The sequence below is a fragment of the Gordionus sp. m RMFG-2023 genome, chromosome 4 (genome assembly GCF_954871325.1).
Source record: "Gordionus sp. m RMFG-2023 chromosome 4, tfGorSpeb1-WG-v2, whole genome shotgun sequence".
In the NCBI taxonomy this organism is placed as follows: Eukaryota; Metazoa; Nematomorpha; class Gordioida; order Chordodea; family Parachordodidae; genus Gordionus; species Gordionus sp. m RMFG-2023.
In genome coordinates, this window is record NC_088778.1 from 21,968,907 (window position 1) to 21,991,334 (window position 22,428).

The 22,428-nt window shown below is 27.1% G+C and overlaps 1 protein-coding gene across 2 annotated transcripts in view; it reads right to left on the bottom strand.

The window, feature by feature from the left end:
- Positions 1-72: 72 nt before the first annotated feature.
- The window catches only part of LOC135928140 (single-stranded DNA-binding protein 3-like), a 38,081-nt gene continuing 15,725 nt past the window's right edge, over positions 73-22,428 (bottom strand). The window contains exons 2-19 of one of the 2 annotated variants that reach the window (XM_065464504.1): positions 14,816-14,888; positions 14,208-14,269; positions 13,846-13,930; positions 13,701-13,742; positions 13,256-13,339; positions 8,375-8,482; positions 8,251-8,319; positions 8,098-8,155; positions 6,481-6,586; positions 6,011-6,071; positions 4,598-4,639; positions 4,426-4,459; positions 4,286-4,359; positions 3,865-4,106; positions 3,575-3,729; positions 2,671-2,853; positions 2,010-2,269; positions 73-1,317 (exon numbers count right to left, since the gene is read on the bottom strand). In XM_065464504.1, the coding sequence (XP_065320576.1) occupies positions 1,195-1,317; positions 2,010-2,269; positions 2,671-2,853; positions 3,575-3,729; positions 3,865-4,106; positions 4,286-4,359; positions 4,426-4,459; positions 4,598-4,639; positions 6,011-6,071; positions 6,481-6,586; positions 8,098-8,155; positions 8,251-8,319; positions 8,375-8,482; positions 13,256-13,339; positions 13,701-13,742; positions 13,846-13,930; positions 14,208-14,269; positions 14,816-14,888 (1,861 nt within the window). In that variant the 3' untranslated portion in view covers positions 73-1,194. Of the gene's footprint in view, positions 1,318-2,009; positions 2,270-2,670; positions 2,857-3,574; positions 3,730-3,864; positions 4,107-4,285; positions 4,360-4,425; positions 4,460-4,597; positions 4,640-6,010; positions 6,072-6,480; positions 6,587-8,097; positions 8,156-8,250; positions 8,320-8,374; positions 8,483-13,255; positions 13,340-13,700; positions 13,743-13,845; positions 13,931-14,207; positions 14,270-14,815; positions 14,889-22,428 lie in introns of both variants that reach the window. The other variant, XM_065464503.1, reaches the window with a different exon arrangement.

Here is a 22,428-nt window from a genome sequence, read left to right on the forward strand (position 1 = left end):
ATAGTACTTAACTATTAGACGCGCGCATACCATAATTATATCGTACGGGAGCGGGTACGTGTGTTTAAAAAAGACAAAATAAAAAAAAAAGTTTGCTTTTTGGGGGAAAGGGGGTAGTTTTACAATGTTATTATAGTTATCAATAAATAAGTCGAAAAATATGAGTTTATAATTGTGAATAATAAATTTGAAATGATAAAAATAAAAAAATTTTTAAAAAGGCACCAATAAAGAGTAATTATTTTTTCGTAATTTAGCCATAATTTGGTTGTGAATATTTTAAAGGTTTAATAGGTATATGAATTTTAATCAATATAATTATAGTAAAACTGATTAAGGTTAGAGGTTGTCTTTTGATGCATTCACGTATTTATTTATTTTATTAAATTGGTGTTTTACAATAAACGGTTTTTAAAAGAATAATTATAATTTAACTTTTTTAAAACTTTAAGATAAATATCTAAAGCTTATTTTTTTAAAAAGGTTAACTTATTTCGTTTGAGATCAAAATAATTAAAAAAAATATTGATAAAAAACCTACTGATACGTAATCAGGATAAATAGTCGCAATGATAAATAAAATAATCAAATCAATTACAAAAAAAAGAGTAAATTTAACTTATTGTACAAAAATTATAAATAAATTATAAAACATGATTTTTGTTTTATATGCGAGTTTTGTACAACTTTAACTCCTTATCTTTGATATATTTAAAAATTTCAGGTGCCATGAGTTAACTAATAAAAATTGAAGAAGGCGTAATCTGGACAATAAGACCGACCAAATACCAAATTCACCACTGAAATTTATTGACCAATTGTCCTTTATTATCACGTGATATTAAAAAAGTTAAATCGCTTTAAGAAATTAAATTTAAAAAAACTTTGTTTAAGCTTCCTTTTTTAAAATAAATCTAATCATGGGAACATTTTGATATGTGATGAAAATTTTGTCGGTAATATGTGCATTATTCGTTTTAATGTATAAAAATCATTTATCCACCATGATATTAAGTTGTGACAATTTAAACCACCTCATATTTTTTTAAACAGAGTTTTTAAAATTCTTAAAAATAAATAAAAAATTATAAGATGAGATTTATTAAGATTAAGTTTGTAAATCTAAGTTTATCGCACCAACACAAATAATGTGTCAGGCTGATAATGGTGACGAATGGGATAGGTCTATAACTATCATTGCATAAAATAATCATTTTGTTGGTGATCTTGTTGGGATAAAGGACCTTTTTCGAATAATTTGGCTTCTTCTTGCATACTCTCCTTGATTTTTAGAATGGCTGCAGATTCATTCTGATCCTATAGTTATCAAATATATAAAATAAAGTAAAACTTATAGAAATTTAAATTATCCTATCATGAATTGTGTAACGTAAATTGTAGGTAAATAACCATGTTGAATAAAAATAATTCTAAGACCCAAGGTTGACTTGCTTAAAATGTTAAATTTTATATTAATTCATTCAAAAAAAATCTTTATCTCTATATTATTAAACGGCTTAATTTTTAAAAATGGCTAATCCAAGATTCAAAAAAAATTTACACAAACCTGCTCATAGATGACAGACAGAGGGTGTAGACATCTGTTAGCAAAATCTCTAGGCTACATAATATTTTTTTGGCTAATATTTTAAATTAAAATAGACGAAATCGAACCATTTAACAACACTACTTATCTGCTTAATTTCTCTATAACCAAATATATATTAAAAAATGGGATTATATAAGAAATAATTTTTTGGCATGAGCGGATTACAGACCTGATTGCTTGTTCGCATAATAGCAAACAATATACAATATGATATATAAACCCAAAGAATGGCATTGCTGACAAATATGATGGCGATTTATTTAAAGGTCGGCCAGAGTTTTGGATTGGTCATTTAAAATATCTATATTTTCATTTAATATCGAAGGTTAATTTTTAACATGTTTTTTTCAGTTTAAAAAAACTGCCATTTTTGGGTTTTTGTAAAACGAAGAAAGTTTACATCCTTTATCCCGAACACATTTTGCTGAGAAGAACCCGACTGAGATGAACATATGGATTGGGGCTTATTCCCGTTATTTCCATTGTTGGCATTATTGTTAACCATTAGGTTGTTATTGCTGTTCAGGTTAGGGTTATTATTACTATTATTAGGAGGTGACATCCAATCGTTGGCAGAAGAGGAAGAACCAGGCCCACAACCTTGTTGAGAACTATTCGAAGGGACGTTTATATTGTGCATTAGGTTGGGACCTCCGCCACCTTTAAAATGTTAAGAGGACAGATTATGATTAGTAATCAATAAACATTATAACTTAAAATATGTTAAAAATATTAGCTATGAGATTTTGGTTTCACTTGAATCATTAAAATATTTTTTTAATGAGGGTTCTTTCCCACATTAGTTCTCAAAGCTAAATTTTCTTTTAATCTTTACCCATTTGATTTAGCTGTATAGGGGAACAATTTTTTTTATCAAATATAAATAACAATATTGTGATATTAATTAGAAACGACTTTCATAGTCAGATGAAAATATTGAGAAGAAAAATACACTGAGAATTTTAAATATCTATTACTTAATAACACAATTAAATTAAATAATTCGTTAGTAAATTATAAAAAATAATAGAAAGAAAAGGTAGTTTAAAAAAAATAAAAACCATTATTAGCGGAGCCGAGATTAGCAGGTGACGTGAGCGAAGGATTGTTATCTTGATTGTTGCTGTTGTTAGAGCCATTATTTGATAAATTGGAAAGTTGTTGGATATTTCCTATCATATTAGCAGAGGAATGAATCATGCCAGGGGACGATTTCATGTTACCTATGTTCCCCATGGGTCCTCCTGCTTTTATAGTATATTATATTAATATTCATCATCTAATTTTTAAAAATATAGTTCGATAAAACTTGATCTAAAAATTTCTTTGGTCTTTAGGCATTTATATCTCCTTAATTTCAAATGTAGCCTTCCTCACTAACCCTAATATAAAACACTTATTTTTATTTTAGCAGAATAGGGTGAAAAATATTCAGGAAATATCATCATTATGGATTCCCTTTTCAAATATTTCAGCTAAAAATTTAAAAAAAGAGACGATTGTAGATATACTAAGAACTATTATTATCAAGGTGGTTTTTATTAATTTGCTATTTTAACAAGCTATACCTAAAATAGTTTATGTTAATACCATTGAAACCGTTTAAATGCGAAGAGTTGAGGGAAAACTACTACTTTTTTTTTCATTTATCCGATATTTAAATAAATTAAAAATATCGCATAAATGCCAATCTTATTTTTAGGTTTCGCTTGTATTCTATATACAGACAGGCTAGATGAAGGTGCTAGATAATTACATGAAATCGCTAAGTTTAACCTGGGGCGATTCTCAGAACCGCGGAATATTGAGAAGGGTTATTAGAAGTGAAAATAGCCTAACCGTAAACCTCGAAAAGGGCCACTAAACCTAGAGGATTCTCATTTCTTTCTTTTTTAATTTATAAATAATTGGGCTTTTGATTCCATTTATATAATGCTCATTATGAACAATTAGGAAGTAATTTACTATTATTGCCGGAGTGCATATTAGCCATGGATGGCAATTGTTGAGAGCCCATCATGTTGGGATGTTGGTCCATTATCATGTTAGGATTATTATTGTTAGGGTTGCCGATGCTGTTTAAATCGTTGGATAAATGATGTGACGCATTGTTACCATTGCTAATTATAAATTTTTAATAAATTAGCATTATTATTGAAGAAAAAGTGAGATAATAAATTATACATTCCTAGCATTAGTTAAGGAAAAGCTAAAAATATAAATCAACCCATTAAGTAAATTGATTATTGACTAACTTATTGATGGGCATAGGTGGTATATTTAAGTTAGATGGCATATTAAGATGGAGTGGGGGATGAGATTCCATCATTGCCAGATGCATTTGATGAGGTGGATTATTAGGGTTGTGTTGAGGTTGCTGGTGCATATTGTGATGCGATTGTGGATGTTGATTATGGTGATGAATCATAGCATTACCATTGTTTCCGCCCCCGTTCGGGTTCATGTTATGCATACCGGGACCTGGCCCATTAAGGTACTATATGTTTGAATTTATAAAAAGATATATAAAATCGAACTCATCTTTTCTTTCCCCATTTAAAGGGATACAAATATTTTCGATTATTAAAGTATAGTCAGATTTTAAACATTTTTCTATTTTTTTGTTCTTCACACAATAATGGGTTTAAAAAAATATCATCGACTATAAAAATAAACTTGTAAAGGTGGATTCCCCATTGGCATTGATTTCATCATTGATGGAGGGAAATTCATGTCAGGGGGATTCCCATCTATTAACAGTCAAATAGTAATATAAATTAAATCATAAAATTAAATTATTATAGTTAGTTAGTTACCTTGTGGGCTAGGCATAAGATTCCCACCTGAACCCTATTTTTATTTTTTTAAACATTGGTAAAAATTATTGATATAAGATTGAACATGATTATTTAAAATAGACAATGCTTAATCATTTTAACCAATCTAAATATCACTGATCAAGATCAAAATTATTTAATTTTTGCTTACGTGAAATCCCATTGGCGAATTTGATGCGGAATAGTTATTAATCTATTTTATTTTTTAAAAGAAAATTGATGTCAATATTTTTAAAATGTTTAATACAAAGTGAATCTTGTCAAATTTAAGTGAAGTGCATATGTAGATTTTTTCCCCCGGTCATTGGTTACTTTATTTGAATGTATTTGTAATTAGGTATCTACTCTTTTTGGACGAAATAACAGGAGAAATTTAATATAAGAGCCTTAAGTCGACATAGATTAATAGATAATAAAAATAGGATGGTCCGATAAACATTTTCACCAAAATTATTAGAATCTAATTGATTTCTAAAAGGATGTATATGGCAGAGCTCCGAACCCGCGAAATTTTTTAGCTAGGTTTGATTCGGGCTCAAGGCTTGGTTCATTAAAAATAGGCGCGAATTCAGAACCATCAACAAATTTTTAAAATGTAAATAAAACAAAATATATTCATACGTTATAATTTTATATTATATTGATTAATGTCGTATTAACACATCTTTAAAACTGATATCATTGTGAACTATGATTTTTATTTTTTAAAGATTTGATTATACCGGAATTATAGATCTGCTAAACCCAATCCGAAAAGAAACTACATGAGGAAATTGTGATTTATTTAGGGTTGGATCGAGTCGGAAAGTTTATTTTAATTGGGTGAGGTTTGGAAATATTTTTATCATTTAGAATTTAATCAGTGATATCAAATAATTTCTGATTTAACTATATATTTTTTCAATTAAAAAATTTTAAGTGTAAATATTTTTTTTAATTTTCGAGACTATTATTGGAATTTCATGTTTGCTTCCTAAGGATTAGGTCGAAATAAATGTCTGATAGTGAATAGTAATCCGGCATGTATTAAGTACCTACCGTGAATATCAGACTATTTTGCTGTGAAGGTTTGAATTACTCCTTAATTTATATAAATTCTAATGATTTCGTAAATTTAAAAAAAAATGCACAAAAATTCATAGCAAAATTTTTCGAAATTCACCGGGTTAAGGTACTCATACATGCTGTAGTTTCCGGCAAAATCGGATTTTTAAAAAAAGCCGCCCATTAAAATTTTGTTAAATCCCTAAGATAAAACATAATTCAACAATATATATTATATTAAAAATTATCTATTTTTTATATATAATCCATAACGTTTGATAAGTTTTAATTAAAAAAATTAGTATGAACCCTAATTAAGCCCAAAATTTTCCCAAGAGGGGTTGGGGCTTAATGGAAGTTTGAAAAATCATGTTTAGTTAATGAAAAGTGTCATTTGACACCTATCTTGTCTTGATTCAAAGACCTGTCTCTCAGTGTAATGGTATAGTAAAAAGCTAATTATAATGGAAGATTTCTTGGTTAAAATTATAAGATAAGAATTGATTATAAAAATAATTACCGATGAGGTATTGTTGTTGTTTTGCCATCTTGGTCCCGAACCATGAGGAGGCATTCTTTCCCTTTTTAAATTTAATTTAAAAAAAGGAATAATATACACAAGTTTCTAAATCATTTTTAATTTCAAATGAGCATCGAAAATTATAATTTTATCATAAAAGATGTTTCGATTTGCAATTTCAATCAAAAATCTATCTTGAGACTCAAAAAATTTTTTTGATCTAGTTTATAAAACCCTTGACAAATGGTAGATTATTCACAAAAAAAACAATCTTTTAATCAAATTGTGAAAAGTAAATATAATAAATTGGCAAAATCTGGGTAATACTAAAAAGAAAGTCTCACTTTAAATCATTAGGAGTTAGGCCTAATAGTGAAAATTAAACATTTGTATTGTAATAATGCCCTAGGCAAAATTTTTATGTTTACTATGATAATTCAAAAAGCAATTATTAAATATTAATTGGTTACATTCTCATAGGAGAACAATAGTTTGGTGGAGTCATGTGACCCAAAGGTGTCCTAGAGCCTAGTGGAACTCTTGTCATATTATTTGGAGGACTCATTCTAGGTTGCACTGCGGTTTATTATTTTTATTTTAAATATATTTTAAAAAAATTTTTGGCGAAATATTCGCGATATATTAAGACTCGCATCAAAGGTGAAAAAATTTTTCTTTGATAATAGCGTTTAACTCAAGGAATTTTCAACTGAAGGATTTTTAATTGGATTAAATATATTTAAAATTAAAAGGTATATCCGAAGTAAAAGTAGGATTAAAAGTTAGAATTATGGGGTAGGGTTTTATTCAAAGGTTTGGCGATATGGGTTAGAGTATTTAAAATGGTCCTTAATTAAAATTTAATTATTTTTATTTAACTTGTCAAATCTGAGAGGTCATATAATTATAGATAGACAAATAGAAATTTAAATAAATCAGCTGTTGCAACGGCACGTTTCTTTGAGTTGGACCATAGTCTTTTATAGAAAATCAAACCAAAAAGTTCGCCTTTTATAAACAAAATTCACTTTTGATTGTCGAGTCCTAATTATATAATACACTCTAACTAAAGTTTGTTTTTGAAGTCGTCTCTATATGGTAGGCCTATTAAAACGAATCGAGTGTTCAATTCGCTTCGAACAGTAAATTATTCGTTTCTATAAAATACGAATAGAGAATTATTCGTTTCTTTCGAATATAAATAATTAATTAATAGAATAATTTGACCGAATATTTGATTAATTTAATCAAATATTTGAATAATTTGATCGAATATTCGAATTATTTGTTAGATTCTAATTAATAAATTTGTTTGTTTTTTAATAAAACAAAATAGTTGTCATTTCATTTCTATTGATAACCTATCAATCTAATGGGTGACGTAATTACTAAGGCATACATAAAATGCTTGTGAAAGGATTTTCTTTGTTAATTAATTTGCTGTCATAAATCTCGTGTCTTAGAAATAATAATAAAAACTATTTGCCATAAAAATTATTTGACATTATAAATTAATTAATATGAAAAAAAGAAAGTTAATTTCGCAATAACTTGATTGCATGTTCTTTATTATCAGGTGTTATTATACAGCTAGATTTGGCCGATTTTTAAAAACGTCTAACTCAATATTTTAATCAGAAAAATATTATGCAAGTCTGAAGGTTTTGCTCATAGATGGCACACATTATTGAGTTAGCCGTTTTCAAAAATAGGCTCAAATCGAGCAATTTAATAACATTAATTATCAGATGATCATAATAATATTTTCTATTTAAAATCAGATATACAATAAAAAAATATTAAAAATTCTCTCAATATATTTTCGTATAAATTATTTTATAATATTTTTTAAAAACAATTAATTCGTATCGAATACAAATAGTAAATTTTATTATTCGTAAGAATACGAATAATAAATTATTCGATTAGTATAAACAAATCGAATATGAATAATGCACTATTCGATTCGTTTTTGAATAGGCCTACTATAAGCTGTGGTATCGCTTAAAGGCATTGAGACTTTGTTATTAAAATGTAAAAAATGTTTGCCAACTATAAAATAACAAGCAATAAAAGATGATAAGTACTTTGTCTCGGGTCAATGTTGTTCATTAGAGGGTGACCCACGACTGAATTTGGTGGATGCTAATAAAAAAATAAGGATAATACGATATCATTCATCGTTTTTTATATAGATGTAAAATTGAAAATAGCATTATATTTATAGTAAGAATTTTTACGTTGAATTCATTAGATGGCATTCTTAGGGGTAAACCACGACCACCCGCGTAACGAGGGGACATGTAGTTCTGACAATTAAAAATATTTTATATTTTAAATATTATCAATTTTTAAAAAAATAACTTGATTTTGTGACATAATTTGATTTGGACCCATTGGTGGACCTTGTGGATTCAAAGGCGAAGGTTGTGATGACGAATGATGAGGCGGAGATGGCCTAAGAGACGAATTCTTATTAAAGAAAACAAGATTCAACATTCAATTTTAGTGAATATAGTAAACGTCTATAAATTGATTAGCTTAGCATGATTATTATGATTGATTAGCTTAGCTAGAGCGTGAACGAAGAAAGATAAGGTAACAGATGCGCGATATTATGTAAATTATCGTATGTTAGGTTCAAATAAATAAGGTGACAGGATCTAAACTAAATTTTTAATCTCATTCTCGTTTCAGGATACTTAAATTTATCATTCTACAAAAGCAATCCTATAAATAAAAATGAAAACTGACTCAGCCGGTAAACATGGCATATGCTTTAAAGAGATCCCTTATCACCGAATTTTACCATTTTGATCGAAAACAAGTAGAAGGGCCTATCTTAAGCATCATTCATGACATACTTTAATAAACACAAATTATGATTATTTTTTAAACAAGAACACGGATATGTAGTATATATGTTAACGTCAATGTGTTCTTTTTACAACTTTAAAACATTTTTTGAGCGCGTTTTTTAAATTTAAAAATCGGATTTTACCGGAAATATATTTTATCATGGTTGGAATACCTATCTTATGAATTGTAGACAATTTTTCTGTAAATTGAGTCATTTATAATTTATATGAAAAATTTTATATAAATTATATTAAGTTTAAGTTCATGGAAAAATTGTCTGATATTCATAGGGTAAGTATTCCAAACATGACGGCATACATTTCCGGTAAAATCAGATTTTTAAATTTTTAAAAGGCGCTCAAATAATGATTTAAAGTTGAAAAAATAACACATTGCCGGAAAAAAACACATTGATGCTAACATTATAAAACTTTTTTTTTTAAAAAAAGTATATTATTTTTTTTTTCATAATCTTTTCCTCTTAAAAAAATTCACTTTTTATTTTAATTTTTTTTTCAAATTTTCAAAAAAAATTTTACATGAAAAATAATCGATAATATATAACTAGCCAAAGAGCATTGTTATAATAGCAGCCTATGTAGTAAACATGAAAACAACGAGGGATAAAAATTGGCCGAATAGATGTGCTATAATTACAAACTAACGTATTTTTTAAAAAAAACTGGGAACCAATCACATCACCGATAAACTAACGTTAATTAATTGAGTTGAGCATCCCTTAATTAGATTCTCGAAAAATTGACATTTTTTTTGACCCGCGAGCCTTATAAATTATCCACCCAGGCCCGACTTTATAATATAATCAAAATTATAAATAAAATACTATATATATGTATTAAGCAAAAAAATATTTTTTTTCATAATTTTTTGGCGAAATTCGTTTAGGTTTGGAAGATTGTATTCATGATTTCGCCCGTCAGTATTTACTATTGAATGATGGAACTAATTTACTCTATAGGAAAAATAAAATTAATAGATTTGCTCTAACGTGGTCCTCTGACATTTCTGGCATTGAGTTACTATCTCTTACTCAAATTACATACTAAATATAAATATCCTTTTTATATTTTTGTCATGAGAGGGGGGGGGAGGGTGTCTAGGAGTCATTGGTTTATTAGGAAAGCTACCCTTTTTGGTATCAAGCTGTGCAAATATTTTATAGATTACGGCAAGCTCGGTCCTGAAAGATTCTATCTTAACATTCATTTTTATTTCTTCTTAAACCAGAAATCACCCGTTTTGGTACATGCCCATCCCAGGTATCGCCTTTTATATGGGGATTATGGGAAATTTACTAATATAATAAAATTCTAAGTAATTATGTCATTTATTATATTCTATAAATTTTTATCAAAATATTTAATATTACGCCAGGGATGCGAAGGTTCTATTTAGATTCAAATAAAAATAACGGTTTATGGCTCAGGTTTGATCCTAAAAAAATCATATGGTTCTGTTTATGCCTTTGTGAACCAGTTTGAACCTTTTCGCATACAAGTTTATTAGATTATGCATGTTATTTTTTTAAATTTTGTCATTATTCCATTGAGCTGTATATAATAAATATACTTTTTTATTTTCTAAATTCTCTGTCAAATTATACCTATAAGGAGAAAGAAAAATTCTATGGTTGAGAACATTTCTATATACTAACTTGAGCAAATTGATTATTGATCTTCTTTAAAGGAGTTAGAATATCAAAAGGTTCAAGCAGGTTCACAAACCTTTTTATAGTTTTAATGCACGCTTCCAAATTATGTGTTTAAATATTTACATTGACAAATCAAACAATTGAAAGAATTGCTACTAAATAATATTACTCGTTATCAAACTTTCAGCTAATATGATTATTTAAAGAAAAATTTAGAGATTACTTAAAAAAATTGTCTAATTAGCCCCCTGCTCTCTAATAGGTATAAACTGTATAGAATACATAATTGGTGGTCCTAAATGACCAAATTGTTCCCAGTAATTTTTACAACCCTTTCCAAAAATAATTTAATATATTTTATTATTGACAAAATAGATAGGTTTTGGTTAAAAAAAATTAATTATAAAAATATGCAATAAAAACCCAAGCGTAACGCAAATATTTTTCATGTTATTACTTCTTTTCTTGATACTTAATAATTTTTAAATTAAATATAATTTTTATTTATATTATAATTCTAATAAATATTATATTAATAAAATATTAAATTATCGATATATTTTTATATTACACATAATCAATGAGGTCATAATTTGATAGATTTATTTTTATAAGTATACCCATATTCAATATCGGAGCAAAACTTACCTAATTTGAGTGAATTAAGTCAACCAGATGGGAACACACTCGTGTGAATACTCATTTTTATCCAAAAACCGTAAAGTATTGTTATTAAAGGATCAGAAATTCAGGTAAAAGTGAAAAACGACAAAAATTTAAGATTTCTTGGAACTGGAGATTAGAAGAGTAAAATTCGAGATCGTTTTATTAATACTTTTATAACGATAAATCTCTAGGGGGGGAGGGCATAAATTCAAAGCGTGACAACGTAAATGATAAAATTACTGAGACTTGATATAAACTAATATACTTTGAAGCATCGCAGGACCCTCAAAACCCCACAAACCAATGACGCTGACCCCTCTCCCTCCAATTATGTTGAAGCAATCTCCCTCTTTAGAGGACTCTATTGTAAATTATAACTGGAACCAGAAATGCGTAGGGAGTATCATAAAGTGGATTATAAAAAGTTATACTGTATTTTATTAATAATTATTCCATTTTTTAAGAATATATGTAAATATTGTTATGTAAATCCCGAATAAAAATAGAATAATTTTTTATAAAATATTATTCACTTAAAATCAATAAATTATTTGTTTTATCATTCATTACATCCTCCCTTATTTTTCCTCTTTTTTCAATTTTATTTTTTATTATTATCGATTTTTGCAGAAAATTTTAATTTTTTAATATTAATTTATATATATTTTTTTTTGATAAAATTGTCGCAAAAAACTAGTTTAAAAAAAATATATATAGAAGAAAAAAGGACAAATTTTGACAAAAAAAATTAATATAATATTTTAAAGTAAGCCTTCGAAAATAAACACAGCGAATCGGTTTATTTTTGATCTCATTGTCGACATGAATGGCCAATCACCTTTACCTCTTCAGAGATGTTTTATATATAAAAGACCCAAAAGGAATCTTATAAAATTAAGTAAATACCGCTCCAACAAAAAACGAATAAGTTTTACTATTAACTAACATAAATTGACAAGGTGTATGAACTATATTCGAAATGTGCATGCCAGACCTGGGTGCGTTATTCATCATCACGCTTAAAAAAAAATAATTTGAGAGGTAATCCTGCCCAGCAGGGTTCAGCTATAGATATCAAGGTGCGAAAGGTATAAAAAAAGAAACATCTAAGTAAGATATCTCTAAAAAAATTACGAATTTTATTCATTGATATTATTTTAAAAAATTGCAAATAAATCATTAGTTATATATTTAGATAAAAATGATTATTAATTTTTTTTAAAACTTTTTCCGAAAAATAAAATCGATATCAATATAATTTTAGTGGGTAATTTTATTATGATTTATAATATTTTATAAAATAAATACAAGTAAAGATTGTCTAATTTGAGCCACGGGGGAGAGGACCCTAAAAATTATACGGATATTTAAATCAAAAAAGCGTTTCGATTAAAAAAAATTAATTAATTTTTAAAAAAATTTCAGTCCGGAGATAAGGTAGTCAACTTAAACAGGTTGTTGTTAATACAAATAATAAATTGCTCAAATTAGATAGGTTATTGTTGATGATATATTTTTAAGAATTTTTATTATATCGTTTAATAGAAAAAAATATAATAAAATTTTACTACACATAATATTATATCGTTGGCTTATTAAATCAATATTAGTGTTCATAAAAGATGAGGCTAAAATAACTGCTTGTCTCGTGGATGTAGAATCATTTGAAAGAAAAAAATGGTCAATTTTTATTTATTTATTATAATATATTCGGATGATGTTAAAATCAATAATGAAAATTATAAGTATTATTCACTATTTCCAAAAAAATTTAATCATCTCCATCTTTCTATATCTTTTCTACCCAATAATGAGTTTTTAAAACAACCCATAATTAACTTCTCCGTCTTTGTAAAATGACCATAGTTATAAACTGATTATTGTGAGCACATTTACTGACAATGTGATCAATAAACTTATACTTGATATGGATATTTCAATGCAATATATAATAATTGTTAAAAACATTCATTTAATGCTTCGATAAAATAAGAAAATTACAAATTTTATGTGTACAAGATGTCTTTTATTTGAGATAAAAATATTACCGGAAAAAAGGCGGGAGGCATAGGTCCTGATGGCCCTAAGTCATTGTGCGCTATCGGGCCTAATGGACTAGGAGTGTTAGGGTTCTAATAAAAAAAATATATTGATACAAACTATATAAAAAATTTCACTTATAGTGACTTGATAATATGATCACTCGATATAGATTATATGTTCTAGAGCCCTGCACGGATTAAACTCGTGTCGGTCGGATCTTAAAACTTGTATCAGACCGAAGGAAATCGGATCGGCCGAGCAAAAATTTAATTTTTCCTTGGATCAAATCGAACCTGAAAAAATAGGATCGATACAGGGCTAATGTCAACTATGAACATGACTTTCAACAAAAAAGACTAAATGAACCACCTTTGAAGTTATACATAAACCAGCTTTCACATTGAACATTTTTTTTAAATCATGAAATGATGAATTAAAATATTTTATTACGTGTGTAATGCCGTTGATAGGGTAGCCAGAATTTACGAAACCCTAAATGTATAAGAATTTTAAAAATAATATATGCTCTATTATATGAAATATTGAAGTATTTTGAGGCTAAATATAATATATATAGTAAGTGTTGTAAATATACGTAATCGTGGAAAGCTTTAGCTTCGCTACTATGTTCGCATGATTCTCTTCTTTCTGGAGCAGCGCAATACAAATCCCAAAATACGCTTTATAAGTTGAATAGGGTATATCGAAATAAAAATTTCATAATTATATAAAAGTAGCAAATTTCTGTTAAAAGATAAGAGAGCACGGTTCTATGAACTTTATATGATCAATTAGTTAATTATGATGATATTAGAGTTCACTATAACTAAATTTTCTATTTTTCTTTCTGTCATAACTTTAATATTATACAATTTGGATTTTTAAGAACCTTAATCCAGATTCGTGAGTTTATAAAGATGAATATAAGATATTTTATATAAAGTAAGTTAAACTTACCACCACCAAGAGTGCAGGAACCCTGGAGGTTCGCCCAAAGTGATATTTTTTTCCCAGCGAATCTAAATGAAAATATATTTATAAATTTATTGATTTACCCAGATTTGAAAAAATATAAAATATGTTTAATAATCCAAGGTTTCTTTTTCAGTAGAGATCATCTGCAAATCCCGAATATTTTAAAACGTGCCGGGTCCGTAAATTTTTAAATAATCGTTCAATTTGTAAAATAAATAAATTCTTGCGGAATCAAGACGCCAATTTTTTATTTGTAGATTATTTTATTACAAATTAAGAGAATGTTAAATTTTTCTCTATTTAAATAAATTCGGGAAGGGAGGACAAATAATTTTTATCTCGGATAGGACTTTTTGGGACAAATAGAACAAAATTCGTTTGGGATCGTGCCGTATCGGAATAAATTTTATAAAAATTTCTTTGGCCTGAGCTCAAAAAATTAAGCCCGATGAAGAGCACTAATTCTTAGACCCTCTAATTCGATAAAAAAACTGAACTATAAAGTGATCATGCCAATAAATAAAATAATTATCGTTATTTAAAAACTGGATTGATGGGAAAATATGTATTTATAATTATATATTTTTAACTTCGGAAAGGAATGTTTGAGCTGCTTTCTGGGCGCCAACATGCAATAAATATTCGTAAACGTATAGAGCCAATCTATAGATAAATGAAAATAGTTTTTGTTATGAAACCTTGATTAAGTAAAAGATGTATTTATTTTTTGAAATAAGGCTATAAAAGCGTTAACTTTATGTGCAAGTTTAAAACAGTTTGGGACTGGAGCAGGGAGAAATCTGGGAACAAGAACTCATTTTTAAATTCTAAGGTTTGGGAATCGACCAGGCACATGACCGAACGTTCTGGGATGGAAATTGGGGAAAATTATGGAATGTAAAAGGAATGAGCCATAACAATTTTGGTACGTTTAAAAAGAATATTAAAAATTCAATTATGATGGCTTATTTATAAATATTCATTTTATATTTTCTTAATTTCAATACAACAATATTATTACCCATTATTTAGTATTTTTATGTGATTTTAAGAATTAAAATTATAAAAAAAAAATTTAATCATTTGAAACAACTATTTTAACTATTTCAATTATTAAATTAATATTGTATAATAAAGGTTTTAAATTTTAATGGATAATATTGTTACTAAGTTAGTGAGAGCTGACACTCAAATTTATATTAACACCACCGCACAAATATAAATGATAATTTTTTTAGAAAACGTCTTAATTAATATTACATAGGTATAATATATAATAAAGTAGAAATAAGATTAGAATATTTTTAGGAACGCTTTCTGGAAACAGGGGATCGGGACAGAAACGCAAAAATGCCTTTATTTCAGACTGATTCTAACAAAAGTACTACTAAAAAGAATTTCTAGAGGATTTACTTAATGTTCAAACAATTTTTGAAAAAATATTTTTATTGCTTATAGAGTGAAAGAAGAACCACAACTTGGAACCCGCGGAAGCATGCTAAATATGGGAACCGGAACCCCTTATTAAAGTATACAGAACCTAAAGTTAGTTTTATAAAGGTACAAAACTTTGCTTTAAAATAAAAGGAGTTGGAGTTATGCGTTCCTGCTCTCCTTCATCGAGATCAAATTCAACTTTATAATCATTGTTTTAGAGGTTTTAAAGATTTTTTCTTACTAAAAGTTACTATTTATTATTATCTATAAGCGCGTAATATGGGTTTTCTTAAATATGACACTGCCATATAGTACAATGAGTAATTGATTTGGATTTCTTAGTCTAAGGAAAAAGAGAGTAGGGAATTTTATATAATAAATAGTTATAAATTCTTACTAAAGTTTATCCAACATATTTTGATACTAACACGTTTAGTAAAATTTAATTATCATGTGTTATGGAAGAGATGTAAACTTTTTGTTGGTGGATAGAGTCTATTTTCTAACTACTATCAACAAATTTAATGTTTTATTATACATTTCATTTGCGTTAGCAACCATTATTTTCTTTTAACTTACATAAATAATATGATAACTTACTTATTTGTTATGATATCAATCAAATATGGTGTAAAAAGAATTCGCCATCTATTTATATTTTATCCAGTATAAGAAATGATATCATAAATTAACTTTTATAATGGCGCCAAATATATTAATTACATATGACGCATAAATCAGAGACCTGCGAGTATATTAAAATTTAAATAAGGCCTGATCTGCCCAGCATATCCTTAATAATCACCGTTTTGTCGCTTCTAAATGATGGTCACAGAGATTTTTTTAAGCGAGAGCGAGTCTCGCATACCCTTATAAAAATATCTATGGGGTACTTTAGTCTTTATTGGCACATATATCATGTGCCTATTACGCATCATTATGTAAACTGGCAACGATTCTATCTTTTATTAGGTAATAGCGAAATTGGGAGATACATTTTTTTGACCCCTTTAAACAAAACGAAAAAAAATATACATGTATAAAAACCACCGATTGCCCAAACGCGCTCGTCAGAAATACCTTAAGATAGCAAAGTACCTCATATCATATTAAAATTAATACCTCCATATTTTCATAATATTTTGATAGTTTATCGCCTTCAGCCCCAAACCGCCTTCCTATCTAAAATAGAATATATATACACTTAATTGCTTATAGGAAAAAAGGTTAAACGTTAAAAAACGTTTAAAATTTTAAACATAGGTGAGGCCCAAACCCATATGAAATTTAATTCGAATCCCGGCCATCCAATACCCATTTTTAAAAATATTTTGATAATTCCTTTCATAATTTTTCTTACTATAAAAATGAAATTTGATATGGGTAATATCGAAAACCCTGAATAGACCAATGCCCAAATTCGATTAGGGGCTACATTTACATGAACTAGACCGGATTCGAACCTTGATTTTAACATTTATTTCGGGCCGGACGACAAAATTTTAAAATATTATTGTTTTCCTAAACTTTTTAATAATATTATTTCCGAGAGTAAGCATCAAATTATTTACCATCTTTCAAGCGCTTATAATTTTCGGATTCCGTTAAAATATCTTACTTTTCAACAGTCCAATAAAAAAAACAAGGCAATCTGATAAGAGTAGGTCTCTAGTAATAACAGAGATCAGATAATCTTCTAAAAAATTTATATCGGTACACTTTTAGACAAAAGATAAGAAACATAAAATTATATAAAAACTTAAAAATAAAAATAAATAAACAAGATTTATTATCTTTTTAATAGTCATTTTTATCAGACTTACCTTTAAAATAATTCCTTTGTAATTGTAAATATTATATTATGTTTCATTGTATATATAATGCTGTATATTAATTAACATCTGTCAACTAAATCTAAAGGCTCAAAAATATATTATAACGGATAAGATAACAAATTATTTGTATGAAATATACGCGTCATAATTTGTCTTAATATTTAGTAGTTCGATTAGTATTGCATAATTATAAGTTTGGAATGATTTAAGAAATATGTGGTTAATTATTGAACCAAGTCATTTGATTCTAATATATAAGCCTTAAAGTAGTTAAATAAACGTTACATAAAATTCGTTAGTATACGGCAATACAACAGGCCAAGCTTTGCTTTGATATAATTATAAGTGTGGATCCAATGTATCAGAAGAAGAAAAATAACAATGCTATCTTCATTTAGGTCATTTGATAGTATGACATTCATTTTCACCCAGTTAGCATATCCTTTTGATTGTCCATTTATACATTTTAATGTCATAGCAAACGCTATGTTATATAACGGTTTGATGTCTTTTACTAAAAAAAAACTTGGGGGAGAGAGCTGACTTGACCCCGTGGTTGTAATCAATAGTATATTCTTGTTAAGAGGAATTTTTAAAAAAAAAAAAATAAAAATAAAGTATATTTTTGTAAAGGAAAAAAAATGTTATTTTAAAGATGGTTAATAAATTTTTTATGCCCATCAGCTAAAAACGAAGAAAGAAAACGAAAACTTTTGAATAGAATTTTCAATATTATTATTATAAAAGTAAATATGTATTAAAAAAATTATATTTTTTGGAATAACGTCTTCTTATTTTCCCTTGTTTAAAAAAAATATACGTCTTTTTGAGAATTTTTGTTTAGGAAAGGTAAAAAAAAGAAATATGGCAAAAAGGGTAATTGTTGTTATTGACAATTTTACTTGTTATTAAAAAAAATTAAAAACGAGTTGCTTTAAAATAGGTCTCAATTTAATTAAACCCAAATCTAGTTTTTAGCCAAAAACTATCAGCTTAGCCCCGAATTTTTTTTTGTTGAAAGCATAGTTTGAATAAGGCGTAAATAAATTATCTTGCGCCTCAATGCTTCATAGAGCCAAATTTGCCGATTTTTAACCATTACCTATATCAATTAGAAAAAAAAAGATTATGAAGGTCCAAGCTATTTTTATATTGTATTTTTTTTTTAAAAAACACTCAAATAAACAGCGATACATTATTATATTTCTATCTCATAATGTAAAAAAATAAATAAAACAAATCACCAACCCCAAACGTAATCCCAATTATAAATAAATATAGATTTCGGTATTTATTACTCATAAAAGCCAAACAAAATTTTAACTTAAAATGTAAATTGAAAAAAATTTCTATCTAAATCTATATAGTTGTTGCCTTGAAGAATATATTATTATAAATTTTTGGGGGAAAAAATCAATGATATATATTTTTTTAAATTTTCTCGTTTATTATTATACACATTATTACTCTTACACACACACACCTCAAAGACAAAATATTATGCCTGAATTCTTTTATTTTTACATAGCAATAAGATTGGTTGTTTTTCCATTTTTTTATGGTACAGTTCATTAATTTGGCAGATAAGGTATTTCATTTCGTTATTTGAATCTTATTATACAAATACCAGATTTTATATTTTCAGGTCCGGGCCGGATTTTTTTAAATATATTATATTTATTTTTAATTTTTATAGGTAACAATGGCGATTTAAAACATTTGGTTTTAAAGTATACGGCCGGCCCGGGTATTTTTAAAATAAATTTAGGCCCGGACCGGTTATATTTAAAAAATTTAGATCCGGCCTTGGTATATTTTAAAAAATTAAAATTTAGGGCCTTGCAGGCCTCTGATTCAAATATTCGAATAGAATATGAATAAGGAAAATATATTCTACGTAAATATCAAAACTTTTCATAAACATATGACATTCATTGCGCAATTTTTTATATTTTTCCCCTATCTAGAAAAATCACTTTTTTAAATTTTAATAATAAAGTTTTTCATTTTTGAAAATATTTTTACGGAATTTAATTTTTGAATCGAATCATTTCTATTATATGTATAAATAAGAATATTGTTCTGATGAATACGAATAATGCAAATTTTTTGTAGATATAACTTTGAGTATGTCTTTGTTTGTTCTATACTGTTAGTGCTAAATTAAACTGACCGATTGGTAATAATTATTTTTGAGAGCCATAATTTTGGCCAGGGACACGTCCCATACGATATATAACGTCCTTGGGATCTGTCACAGCTCTTTCAAAAAATACCAAAAACTAATATTTAATACAATTTTACATTTAAGGAATTTATTAACAAAATATTATTCATCCTTACCCTTAGAATTGTTATTACAAATTTATACTCATTTTGCATAATTATCACATTTTTATTTATTGGAGAAACAAACAATCAAATAAAAAAAAATCCCAGTCAGAGCAAGTAACCTCAGTTATGTTTGAGAGAACCTTTTGTAATTCGGGCGATACGGTTATGGTTAACAAAAATGGTAATCGCCTTATAGCCTTGATGTTAATCCAAGCGCCCATGATTGCACGCCTAGACTAACGATAAACTTTAGAAATAATAAATCACAAATCAATAAGTTAATTATGATATTGATACTTTAAATTATATTTTCTATTGCAAAATTATTGGGACGAAAAAATAAGAGAGCAAAGTAGACAAAGGCGTAAACAACGGAAATTTGCTTCTCGTTAATATCATTTTAAGCTAATAAAATTTTTCCACCCTACAACCCCCCCCACCAAAATATATTACTATAACAATAATTTTGAAAGAAAAATAAAAGGATAATAATTTTTTAATATAAACGACTACAGTTCAAAATATTTTTTAAAAAAGGGGAAACCCAAAATTATTTTTATAAAAATATAACAAAGCCAGAAGTCATAGTAAGTGGACCTAAAGACCTCCAATAATATTCATGGCGAAAAAATCCACCGAATAGTGCTTCCACCTCCCCATAGGAAAATACTGGATACGCCTATGACGTAGACGGCCAGGAATAGCGTTTTTAGGCCACGACTAATTCTAAAATGGCTTCCTCAAGACGTGGTGATGAATCAACTGATTCGGTTTTAGGTCCCAATAAAGTTAATATTTTTTATTGAAGGAAATTTAATATTAGACTCTCAGTTCCCTATATAGTTAAAATCAAACTTGAGGCTGCATTTATCGACTTGATTTAAACAAAACATGAGTAACGGTTAGGGTTATTTAAAAAGAAGTTAGTGTATGCAATACCGGCCTTTAGAAAAAAATTAAGCAATCAAATCTCATTATTTTATTAATCAAGCTCTCCAATATCATTATCTTCAGAACGATCAGGGTTTAGCATTAGCCGTTTAAATTGTTGGTAAAAGGTAGTGATGACAAATAGCGCCAGACGTTATTGGTTTTTTATAAAATATTAAAAAACGTTGTAAAGTATATGGCCCATTTTTAGCCCACTCCAAACCCGCGAAATCAAGTTTTTAAACGAAAATTATTACCTTGCCTTGAAATTTTCGAGCAAAAAATGTCTCAACCATGAGGAAAATTAGCTCGTGCCTTAAGAGTTAGCAGACTTATTTTAGCGCAGCTGTAAATTGAACCGATTACGCTATACTAATTTTAATATAAAAAAGTTTTTAATGTTAATAAGGACATGTGGGGTTGCCAAGCTGATTTCGATTTAATTAGATTTTTTATCATTACCAGTACCAGGTTTCTAGTCTAAATATCTTGGGTCCAACAAAATAAAATTAGTGCTGTATAATAACGCGTTCATAAGTATTTTCCCAAGAATTAAACCAATCGGAACAAATTAGACATTCTGAATCTTCAAAATATTATTTAATATTTTTTAAAAGATCAATGTACCTCAAACACGTGGTAAGTTATTCCAAACACATGTTGTTAGTAGGTCCAACAAAAAATTAGGGTCTAAATATAAAACTGGCTAAAATAATATTTTAGATTGATAAATATTTAATAACAATTTTGCATTTGTTTAATCTGAGTAAAATATAAGTATGCTAACTTTCAACATGCCCTTTAATAAATACGATTAAAAATCATACAAATTTATATTAAATAATTCTAAAAATTCTGATTATAAAATAGGATAAAACTTTCCTAAAATTTATTTATTGAGATTTTAAAAGCTTAAATTGCAAAGATTAATTTAATCATGAAAGATTGCATAAAAATGACAAAATATTTACTTATAAAAGATTTTTCAACAAAAAATTTAGAATTTTGGGTAAAATTTGATCAAAAATCCTGTTTGAGCATTCTGATAAAAATCCTTGAAGATTTTTTATATTTGAGCAAATGTTAAACTCTGATTAAAATCAAATATTTAGTTTTGTTAATTTGGTTTAATAATAATTAAAAACTAAGCTAAAGCTAACTTTACCTAAACCCAAGATTTAATTTATTTAGCTTTCAAAATTTTAATTAAAGATTCATTTAGAATAAAAACTAAAATTTGGTGTAAAAGCATAAAAAAGCGCGATATATATTAGATCTTCATACTAACTAATGTTGTTAAAATAACTAATTTTTGCGGAAAAAATAACTGTGACTAGTTAAATTTTTTGTAGCGCTAATGGTAACCAGTTACTCTTCAAGATAAATTAAATAATTAGGTATATCTCATTATTTTTTATATAATGTACCATTTACATCAAGAAAACAAGCACACCTTTTAGACACCAATTTTGAAAAAATTATACAATAAAGTCAAATAAAATATTTGTTAAGCCCAAATTTTTATGAAAAAAAATATAATATTACGTAATTAATAAAATTTGTCGGCGCAATTAAACATTTTTACAATGCAATTTCTTATTAATCAAATTTTATATATCTTAAATAATTTTGTATAATAAAAATGGTGAATTAATTATATGACAAAT